Source organism: Nicotiana attenuata, chromosome 11 (genome assembly GCF_001879085.1).
Source record: "Nicotiana attenuata strain UT chromosome 11, NIATTr2, whole genome shotgun sequence".
Taxonomy (NCBI): Eukaryota; Viridiplantae; Streptophyta; class Magnoliopsida; order Solanales; family Solanaceae; genus Nicotiana; species Nicotiana attenuata.
This window is the reverse complement of record NC_031999.1, coordinates 44,198,130-44,210,215: the sequence shown is the minus strand read 5'-3', so window position 1 is coordinate 44,210,215 and position 12,086 is coordinate 44,198,130. Positions and strand designations below refer to the sequence as shown.

The window sequence follows — 12,086 nt, the reverse complement described above, 5'->3', positions numbered from 1 at the left end:
TATTGTATAGATGATATTTGTCTGTTTGACAATCTAGTAGTGGATAGACTACATTACATTTGGTCCAAAATATTTTGAATAAATTGTCTGAAATGAGATGCTAAAAGCATAGTATTTTCCTATATTTGGCCACCAAAATATGAACATGGTTATATATTTGACTTTCAATGTGAAAGATTTGTTTAGGAAAGATGAGAGTTTCAATGATGAAGCTATTCTTTTAGTGTTTGATTACTGAAAAATATGAAAGTGTGTTTGATATGACTGGCATTTTTATGGAACAATATTATAAATTTTAAGACTCAAAATTTTATCAATCTGAAAGAGATCTTTCAATCACCAACCAAATATTGAAAAATGTTTTTCTTAAAATATAGTTTTGATTTAAAATGACTTCTATCATACCAAATACTTACTCAAAGTTTCTTTTTTATCTTACAACATTGGGGTGTTAAAATATATCCAAATTTGGTCCATGATTAATGTATTTGGTTCGAACGAGATTATAATGGTTTGAACTTGTATTATAAATAGACACCAAATATGCTTTGATAACTAAAATTTGATATGACGGCATTTTTTTATGTTTGTTTCAAGTGTGTAATAACCAAAATTTTAGAAAATATTAATGATAAATTACAACACCAAATCATAAATCTAACTTATGTTTATACCCACCAACTGAGTTGGGTTGGTTTGAAAATCACATGAATTCAACTCAATAAAAGTGGTTCTTCTTAGATTCTTCTTTAGGGAGTCAATTTGCATGAATCATAACGGGAAAATAATACAAAATTGTTTTATAAGGTCATTTTATCCTATTTAAATCGTAACTGATCATAGAAGATTATTTTTTTCCTTGTACATATAAATATATAAAAGTGAGTTTAAATGAGGAAAAATGCATAATTAACCCCCTAACCTATAACCAAAGTTTTATCTATACACTTTTTCTTTGCGGGATTCCTAGAACCCTCTAAACTTTTTTTTTTACCTTAATTATTGGGGCCTATGTGCTGAGCTGGACTGGTACCCAGTTAAAATTACAAGCAGTGTAGACACGCACATCATTTTTTATAAAAAATAATGGGCCCCCATCCCATTCCCCTTTTTATCTTTTTTTAACTCTTATTTTCGGTTCCATCAGACCCAAAAAAATTTTCGATTGTTCAGACTCCTCTTCCCTCTTCGATTGTTAACAAAATCAGCTGGACCTAAAAAATTTCTTTGTTCTCTTGCAATTGGATACTAATAGATCGAAAACAAGTATAAAGCCCATATGTTAATGGTTCGATTCAAGGTCAGATTGGCATTCCTAACCTTATGATTTATACACAAAAATTGGGGAAGAAATTAAAAACTTCTAATAGAAAAATGACAACAAAGGGAGGAATTTACACAAAAATCCACTTACCTCTTCCAACAAAAGAAAATTGGAAGACAAAACCTAGCTTCAAAAGTCTTGAAAATGGCTCGTAAAATGGGGAAGAAGAACGTTTTATGTTTTGAAGGAGAGTTCTTCCAAATCAGCTTCGAGAACGACATGTGGCCATTTCGTATAGGCTAAAGCTTTTTTCTTTATTTTACTACGCGTTTGGTGGCGGTGTTTTCACGTACTAGTCCAGCTCAGCACGTAAGGTCCAAATAATTAAGGTAGAAAAAGTTTAGGGGGTTACGAGAAATTCCGTAAAGAAAAAGTGTATAGTTAGAACTTTGGTTATAGGTTAGGGGTAATTATACATTTTTCCTTTAAATAATAAAAGTCCAAACAAATTAAAGAAAAAAATCAATCAAGAGTGGCTAGTAATATTATCTTTTATTTAAATTTTGTGTACATACAACAATAAGTTACTTTTATACTTTAATAAATAATTTTTACACTTTCAATATAATTTAATTTATTATAATAAATTATTATTGTAATTGGTTTACCATATCAGAGTTGATATGCAAAGTTGCCTATTCATCAATTTAAGTGATGATGCAAAAGATTTATAATAATGCACATATTTATTTTGTCAACCAAATGTGGGAATTTTTAGGGCGGAGAATCAATACAACATCGTCACTGTGTCTTATCTGAAAAACCAAAACCCCCCTCTACCGCGTCTTCCCACAAATCAATTTCGATCAAAGAACAAAATTCTAAAACTCCCTCCTAAGTATGGTATAAAGGGTCCCATTTCTATCTTTTTCTTTTTTCAAGAATACCCAATTCATTTTCAATTTCATACCCTTTTGATTTCGTTCCATTTGCCAGTTTTTAGCATCTGGGTTTTGATTTATCTTGATTTTTCTCAAATGGGGTTTGCTTAACTCAGTAAATAAACCAGAAAAGTAGAATCTTGGTCTGGGAATTTGGGTTTTTGTATTTTTTGGTCATTTTTGTAATTCTGAAGCTCTTGTTCAATGGTGATTGGAATTAAGTGTTAACCAGGTATGTGTTTAACCATGTGTTCTTTACTCTCCTCTGTTTTATTGGATGTTAATTTTATGAACTTTTACTTGTTTCTTTGCAATAAAATTGTCCAAATGGATTTTGAAGATTTATCATTTATATAGCCAACTAGTTTAGGATTGAGATGAGTTGTTGTAATTGTTGTTGTCTTTATTGCACCTAAGGGTGTGGCCCAACTGTCAATGGAGTAGGTGAATAACCACGAGGTTTCAGCTTGAACAAAAAACACTAGCTGATTTCTTCGTTTGTCCAAGCCTTGATGGACACAATTACCTAGTGCATGTGCTAGTCGGAGCTACTCCCAAAGATAGTCGAGGTGCACGGGCCCAGACACCATCATCATCAAACAAAAAAATAAAATAGTATTGTTGTTATATTTATTTCTATGCTAGTTTATTTCGTAAAGCTGCCTTGTTCTAGTAAAGCATAGTTGACTTTGGATTTCTTTTTTTTTTTGGTATCTCCAAAATAAAACTAGGTACTCTTATAGTTTTCATGGTTGATGTTTTGTGATTAGTATGTAAGTATGGTTTATGCAGGAAATATCAGTCATCAAATAAATGGCAAGTCTGAAAAATTTAAAAGGTAACTCGGTGCACTAAGCTCCCTCTATGTCAGGGTCCGGGGAAGGGGGACCATGTTGAGCCTACAGTATACAGCCTTACCTTGCATTTCTGCAATTGTGAAACATTAGAGTGAAATACGATAGTCTAAAGGAAACTGATCAACAAGATCAAAATATGGGTTGTTCCATGTTTTATCCAATAATTTGGATGAATTATCATGGAATTATTTTGACATAGTGTTCTCATTCAAGCAGTCCGAGAGTCCCCCGTGCCTCGGAAAGTAACTAGGACTAACTTAGTCACGTTTTCACATTCCAACTGAACATTGTCCATTTTTTTGGTTATTCTTGAAGTTAAGATTGTTCTCTTTTCCAAACGGGTCCAATCACGAGCCTATATATAAGAATTTCTCTATAAGTCTGTTTATTGGTGCATGCTATTACTTGCGATGATGCAATTCTATGAACATCTTCAGTTGGTGTTCTCACCTATCTTTTATGCTGCAAAGGGCAAGAAAGATGAATTATATAGTTAGAATCCGTGTCCTTCTGTGCAGAAAACATGATGAGTTTGAAGGACTGGGTCCTATCACAGTTGATATCCAAGTCAGTAGCCTCATCGAGACCACTTTTAGCATCAGATAGCTTTTTATCAGAGGAACATCCTGATCAAGAGTTTGATCACCCAGGTATTTCTCCATTATGTGCTATAATAATTTTTTCACCTTTATTATTTGCTATTTCATTGGAATATGATTGTAAGTTAGCATGGCAACAGTGTTTTGATTGTCTTCTAGCTTCAACATTTCAGTAGTTAAAGCATGTCTAATTTTTTTGATGGAGTTCGATTGAGACTTTCCAGCTGATGAAAGTACTCTATGCTCTTAAGCATAGATCTTCTAAAGGTTTACGCAGGAAATGTGCTCTGCTATAAAGCAAGAGCTAACCAAATGACTTTGGTTATATTTTATAGATTCTATTAGCAGATGAAACTAAAGATATGGTGGTTGGAAAAAAGTTACTAAACAATGTATCAGTTTTAGGAGCTTTGACAAGTTTAGAGCCTGGCCAACTTTTTTGTTAAATAATTTATTTTGGTTTCCCAAAAAGTACTAGCACATTGACCTGAAAACATGTAGTGTATTTATAGTGTTTGGTACCCTCCCGCATGATAGTTTGTGTGCTTGCTAGTAGTTTTCATTGGCTAAGAGCCACAATGTTGGTGCAAGGAGCATCCCGTTTTGAAGAATCAGGTTGCTTAGAGTTCTAACAACCTAATAACAACCAGCTAGTATGTGATTTTTGGATTGAAGTCTTTTCTTAATGAAATGGCTAAACATTCTTTATAAAAAAAAAAAAGGAATTGCTAAATCTTGACCGGCAAAGTAGAGGTAAATATTGAAAATAGAGGAAGTTGCAGAAATTTCGCGGCACGAAGTAATTCCCTATTTAGGATAGCTTCAAAATTGAAAGGAAGAAAAAGCGGCTTAAGATTAAGGAAATTACTTAATTACTTTTCCAGCATTTGGGATTCAAGTGGGGTTTATGCTAGGTTCTATTTTTATTTGCTTTATCAGTTTGGTTTTCAGCTCTTAGAAGTTAGATATACAACCATTTAAGAGAAACTCAAAGGAAGTACGAGATTGTTTCTCTTTAAAATAGGCAAAAGATGTGGCCTAGTAGTCAATGAGGTGGGTTGAGCACCATGAGGTCTCAGGTTCAATTCCCAGAGATAAAACACTAGGTGATTTTTTCCCATATGTTCTATCCTTTGGTGGACAGAGTTACCTGGTACCAGTTGCTGGTGGGAGGTGGCAGGTATCCCATGGAATTAATGGCAAGCTGGCTCGGACACCACGGTTATTAAAAAAAAAAAAGACAAATGAAATTTTAGTGTAGAAGTGAGAAATCTACTTGAGATCTCCCCAGTTTTTGAATGATGTTCTACATTATCCAAAATAATGCTTTCTGAAACCGACTCCAAATCTTGCCCTCTCATGCAACAAGGAGATAGGATAACTTTTTCGAGTAAGTAACTTTTTAAACTTTTTAACTGTTTCCTAGTAAGGTAATGCCATTTTACTTTAGACTTTATAGGTTTTGGTACATTCTTTTTCTTTGTTCAGGTGAAGTAGGCTTGTTACATTCTTTTTTTTTAGAGTAGGTTTTTACATCATAGAAGTTAATAAATCCAAATGGCCCTAGGCTTCAGGATTTGTGAGTTATAGTTCTTCTTAGGCTGAAATAGGAGAGCAATATTAATTTATACTCTATATAACCATAGTTAATATCATTGAGCACTGCAAATCAGTCATAACATCTTCCTGGAGATCGACTGTTTTGCTACTAGAAGCGTATATAGGTCGAAAAGCAAATTGGAGCTACAATTCAGACAAGTCAGTGTTATCAAAGACGAAAAGCGCAAAAAAGCTCCAAGGTCTGTTGGGGCTTCAAGCGCAAAGCGAAAATAAAGCGTGTGCTTTAGTGAAGAAAGGCGTAAATGGAGAAAACTACCAAATATGTATGTGTAGTCCAAGACTAATACCTATAAGCATGAATACCAAATATATGGACATACAAATTGAGGAAAATTTATGATAAAGTGAAATATCAATTGTTTAGTGTCGCCTCTTCAGGATTGTGCTCATTGTCAAGGAAAAGTATGCCTTAGAGCCTTAATGACAACACTGAAGCACCTGCTAAGCGAGGCAAAGCGCTCAACATGTTTTGAGCCTCGCTTCCGGGCTTAAGCACTGTCACGACCCCCGTTCACCCTCCATGAACATGTCGTGATGGCACCTAGTTCCTACAACTAGGTAAGCCTAACAGCGCGGAAATAACAATTTAACTTGAGGAATAATCAATTAAAACTGAACATATGAAAAATAACAACTGAATATAAGGCCGCCCGGCCTATACAACTCTAAAGATATGCGGAAGTCTACAACTCAATCCCAAAACCTGGAAACTCACGGGAAACACAGGCTAATAGAATTAGCATAAGTACTCTAATCTCCAGAATATCTACATCAAAAGTATGATAGGATAACAGCTCTACAACTAGAATAAGGAAGAAGACTCTTCGGTCTGCGGACGCTGCAGATATACCTCGAAGTCTCCGTGTATCTCCTCGCCTCAAGGATAGTGCGCCTGAGAAGAGGTACCTGGATCTGCACATGAAAAAAAAACATGCGCAGGCGGTACTCAGTAAGTGCCAAGCTTAACCTCGGTTGGGTAGTGACGAGGAAGGTCAGGGCCCTACTGATTCCACTATTAAATTTAAAGCTAAGGCGCGAAAATAGGTAAAATGACCCAAACGCCCCTCAGGACAACGTCTCGGAATCGAATAATTTTCACATTTTCAGAACCCTCGTACTCTCACGAGTCTAACCATATAAAAATCTCCCAAATCGGAGGTCAAATGCCCACTCAAAATCCAAAAGTTAGGTCTAAGAAGTTTTCCCCAAACTATCCAATTTTTGACCCTAAATTCGAATTCTAATGATGGATTTAACTAGATATTGATGGAATACAACTAAATAGGATTAAGAAAACGTTACCCAATGATCTTCTCTTCAAAATCCTCTGAAAATCGCCCTTACCCGAGCTCAAATTGATTTTTCTAACTTATGAAATCAAACCCTCGAAATTTCTATATCTGCACAGGTATTTTCGCTTCTGCGGACAAGCCGCTTCTGCGGACCAAGTGCCGCTTCTGCGGCTTTCCCTTAAGTTGCCAGGCTCCGCTTCTGCGGTCTTATACCGCACCTGCGGATTCCGCTTATGCGGATTTCCTACCGCTTTTGCGTTTTCGACCAAAGACCCAGGGCCGCATCTGCGACCATGATCTCGCAGGTGCGTAACCGCTTCTGCGGTTCTACTTCCGCACCTGCGGAAACTGAAGAAACACTCAAATTCCGCTCCTGCGATGGACAGGCCGCTTCTGCGGCTCCGCATCTGCGGTTCCCAAGCCGCAGATGCGAAAATACCAGAAGCAGCAATGGTTCAGCTGCTGCAACACCTCTCAAATTCTTCCGTTAACCACCCGAAATCATCCCGAGGCCCCCGGGACCTCAACCAAAAGCACCAATAACACCTAATATCTCATTCAAACTTGTACAAATCCTTAAACCACCTAAAACAACGCCGGAAACCCGAATTAATCAAAGATTCAAGCCTAAGAACTTCAAATTCCAACAAAACACGCTTTCAATCAAAAACCTACCCGAACCTCGTCCGAATGACCTGAAATTTTGCACACACATCCCAAATGACATGACGGAAACTACTGTGACTTCCGGAATTCCAATCCGACCCTCGGATCAAAAACTCACTATCGGACCGGAAACTTATAAAATTCAAACTTCGGCATTTCAAGCCTAAATGAGCTACGGACTTCCAAAATACATTCCGAACACGCTCCCAACCCCGAAATCACCTAACGGAGCTAACGGAACCATCGGATTTCCATTCCGAGGTCGTCTTCACACTGCTCCGACTACGAACCACTTTTCCACACTTAAGCTCTCATTTAGGGACTAAGTGTCCCAAAACACTCCGAATCCTAACACCGAACGTCCCGGCAAACCAACATAGCAGAAATGAACTTAGGGGAAGCAATTAATGGGGGATCGGGGCGTAAATTCCAAAAACGACCGGCCGGGTCGTTACAAGCACGCTTTAAGCGCGCCTTTGATAACACTGAGACAATCGATTAAAATGAGACTCTTCTACTTCATTATTTTACTGCACATTTCTACTATTCTTGTGTTGATTAATATAGATAAAAGTGAAGTTTTGGCTTTTGCCGAGCACAAATGCCAGTGTCCAACTTAACAATTACTACATGCTTCCCATTTTGGAGTACAAAGGTAAAACCAATTGATATCAGTTTGAGTCCAGATTCCAGATGCCCAGCACCCTGTCCAATCTATTTTATATGATGGTACATTGGTAGTTGAGTCCTGGAGTTTTTAAGATGTAAAATTTGACATATATATTGTATTAGTGATAGTAAACAAAAATAAAATATTTGGTAAAAAGATAGTTTGAGAGAGAAAACATTACGGTGAAGTTAAAATCTTGAAATTTTTTAATGAATTTAAATTTGTTGAAATCTGTGAGAGTTGCGTAGAAAGTGAACTCTGTCAAACATTTTTGGGAGTCTCAAACTAGAAAGTGTCATATTAATTGGGACCAAGGAAGTAATTCATTTTCTGAAAACAAACTCTGTAGTTTTTGGGACTGCGTAATCAAATATTATCAAATGCAAGTATTAGAAGTAGAAATAACAAATATGATTTAAGCTCGTGGGCGTACGAGATTTTTTCAACTCTCGATGCAAAGTAGCTTATTTATTTACTTATTTATTTGTTTGTATCCTTTTACAGAGGAGTGGTCAAAGGCAGAGAGAGTCATCACAATCATTGTTTATCAAAAAGCAGTCTCCTATATTCTTGTTTGTTATTTAGTCTGTTGATCACAATAACTGTGACATTTACAGCTATAGTTTTGTTGTATGTGTTGTGTGTTTATTGTTTATGTAGACCATTAATGTGTCTGCGTCTGAAGTGCAACGGTTCATTGCAATGGTACTCCCTAAATTTTGTTCTTAGGGCATATTTTACTCGTTCAATAAGATAAGTCACTTTCTTTTGTTCTGATAAGAAATAAATCAAATACCATTACTACGCCAAAGCTTTTCATTATCTCGAATATCTGTAGTTCCCCATAATCAAGTGATTTGAAAACGAAAAGAAGCACAAAGAGACCAGAATTATTGTTGATGTGTGAAAAGATAATGACAGCAAATAAAACCATGTTTTAATGCTCATCTGCTGATAAGAGCGAGCGCATATACATATCCTTCAGATCCTGTTATGTAGTAAAGGTTGTTATGTTGGCAACCCTAGTTAGTTTCAACTGAAATAGCGTCTTACTTTGGGATATCCCTTTGGACTTCATCATTCTAGTTAAATGAATAGTGGATGGTTTTGGAAGAATCTTCTGAATGTTATAGAATAATGCTGGCCCATATGCCTTCACTATTAATCAGTTGACTGTAGATTTCCTCCTCTTTAACTGTTATCTCAAATCATTGATGCCGTTCTTTTCTTCCTTTGGTTCAGCTCACACTGCTGATTTGGTTACAACAACAGCATTAGCCAATACAACCCAATCTTCCAATGATAATCAGCAGAATACAAATCATTTCCATTCACAGCAACGGATGGTGGAGGATTCTTTTCAGTCAGATTTTAGTGTCAATGAGAAGCCTAGTCCAGTGGTAAAGATTGAAGCTCTTCAGATTAAGTTCTTGCGGCTTCTTAAACGTTTTGGCCTGTCCGAGGACAACCTGCTGGTATCAAAGGTCTTATACCGAATCCAGCTGGCATCACTGATACGGGCAAGAGAATCGGATTTAAAAAGGGCAAATCTTAAAATTGAGAGAGCACGTGTAATAGCAGCAGAACAAGAAGCTGCTGGCCGACCGCAATTGGATTTCTCATTTAAGATCCTTGTACTGGGTAGGACTGGAGTTGGCAAGAGTTCAACCATAAATTCCATATTTGACCAATCAAGAGCAACAACCAACGCGTTCAAGCCCGCTACTGACCGTATTCAAGAGATTGCGGGAACAGTAAATGGCATCAGAGTATCGTTTATTGACACTCCTGGTTTACTGCCTCCCTCACCCAGTAATGTCAGGAAAAACAAGAAGATTTTGCGTTCTGTGAAACGATTTTTAAGGAAATCTAAACCTGACATGGTACTGTATTTTGAGCGCCTGGATTTGATCAACACAGGCTACAGTGATTTCCCCTTGTTGAAGCTTATAACGGAAGTCTTTGGTCCTGCAATTTGGTTTAATACCATCATTGTCATGACTCATTCTTCCTTCAATCTTCCCGAAGGGATAAATGGATATCCTGTTAACTATGAATCTTTCATCACCACCTGCACAGATTTGGTGCAACATTATATTCACCAGGCAGTCTCTGACACAAAGCTTGAAAATCCTGTAGTTTTAGTGGAGAATGATCCCAATTGCAAAACCAATAATGCCGGAGAGAAAATTCTACCTAATGGGCAGGCGTGGAAGTCTCAGTTATTGTTGCTGTGCATATGCACCAAAGTTCTAAGTGATGTTAATACCCTGTTGGACTTTGAAGACAGCCTAAAGGTGGGACCATCAAATGTCGGACGATTGCCTTCTCTTCCACATCTTCTCTCGTCCTTTCTAAAGCATCGTGCTCAGATAAGGCACGGTGGATCTGAGAATGAAATTGACGAGGTTCCTCTTTTAGACTCGGATGATGAAGATGAATATTATCAATTACCTCCTATTCGGATACTGACCAAGTCTCAGTTTGAAAGGTTGAGTGGTTCCCAGAAGAAGGATTATCTTGACGAATTAGACTACCGGGAAATCCTCTATTTGAAAAAACAACTGATAGAAGAAGCTCGTAGGCGAAGAGAAAAGAGAGTTTCTTCGAGTGAGAGTAAAGCCCCGAATGATGAGTCTGATAACCAGGAGGAGGGCTCTCCAGAGCCGGTTCTGTTGCCAGATATGGCTATTCCGCCAAGCTTCGATTCAGATTGCCCTGTCCACAGATACAGGTGTCTCGTTACCAGCGAACAGTGGCTTGCACGACCAGTGCTTGATACCAATGGATGGGACCATGATGTGAGCTTTGATGGCATTAACCTGGAGAGCAGTGCAGAAATAAGAAAAAACATCATTGCCTCAGTCAATGGACAAATGAGCAAGGACAAACGAGACTTCAGTATTCAATCCGAGTTTGCTGCAGCATTCACCAATCCAGGTGGGCCCACTTATGCGGTAGGTCTCGATATTCAATCTGCCAACAAGGAGCTGATCTGCACTATTCACAGTAGTGCAAAGGTAAGAAACTTAAGAAATAATGTCACTGAATGTGGTATTTCTGTAATACCATTCGGGGATAAGTATTTTCTTGGTACCAAGTGTGAAGATAGTTTTTCAATTGGAAAGAGACTGAAGTTTACTGTGAATGCTGGTCGGATGGGGGGTGCTGGGCAAGCGGCTTATGGTGGAAGCTTTGGAGCTACTTTAAGAGGAAAAGATTACCCAGTGAGAAATGAAAGTCTGAGTCTCTCGATGACAGTTCTCTCGCTTAACAAAGATACAGTGTTGAGCGGAAACTTGCAAACTGACTTCAGAGTGAGTCGAGGTACAAACATGTCAGTAAGCGCAAACCTCAATAACCGGAAGATGGGTCAGGTTTCCATCAAGACAAGCAGCTCTGAGCACATGGAAGTAGCTTTTATTGCACTTTTCTCGATCGTCAGGGCCTTATTTCGCAGAAAGAGAACTGACCAACTTGTTGGAGACTCCCTGGAAGCGGAATGAATGTTTTCCTTTCAGTTCAAGGAGGTCTATCATGTTTTGTTTAGGAGCGGCCTGTAGGGCTTTGAGGCGAGGAGGCACTTTCCTACTTCTACCTAGAAGGGTTGAACTGCTGAAGAAAATGACTTACATATTCATAGCATGGCGTTTTCCATCGACAGTACAGCAATGAGCGAAGGTCACTATGTTTTGATGTTAGATCAATATTGTCAAATCCAGGATAGGTAAAAAGACACCTTTTTTTTTGTCAGGCAAAGTTGAGATGGCTGTAGTTTTGTATCTGAATAATAAGTGTATAGTAATATAGAGAGCATACAAAAGTTTTCTGCGTTTCTTGTAATAATTAGCTTGAAAAGCTAGCAGGATGCTCATTCTGATGTCAGAAGGGTAATTAGTAGATGCATTTTCTAGTTTCAGTTTTTTTCTGTTCTTTGAGCAATAACATCCATCTTTCTCCTTTAATCTTTCTCAAGTACTCAGAACCGTGAAAACGGGATTGTGGGAGAGCAATACAAGCGTTGTGTTGCTAGGCGAAGCAGACCGAATGCTGCACCCTAGATGGCGAAAGTCCAGTAGCCGAAAGCATCACTAGCTTATGTTCAGACCCGAGTAGCATGGGGCACGTGGAATCCCGCGTGAATCATCAAGGACCACCTTGTAAGGCTAAATACAGC

At 37.8% G+C, this 12,086-nt stretch overlaps 1 protein-coding gene across 1 annotated transcript; it reads left to right on the top strand.

Annotated features, from left to right (window-relative positions):
* Positions 2,015–11,847, top strand: LOC109234429 (translocase of chloroplast 90, chloroplastic). Its single transcript, XM_019400413.1, has 3 exons — positions 2,015–2,437; positions 3,581–3,712; positions 9,152–11,847. The coding sequence occupies exons 2-3, from the start codon at positions 3,586–3,588 to the stop codon at positions 11,413–11,415; spliced, it is 2,391 nt and encodes a 796-aa protein (XP_019255958.1). The 5' UTR covers positions 2,015–2,437; positions 3,581–3,585; the 3' UTR covers positions 11,416–11,847.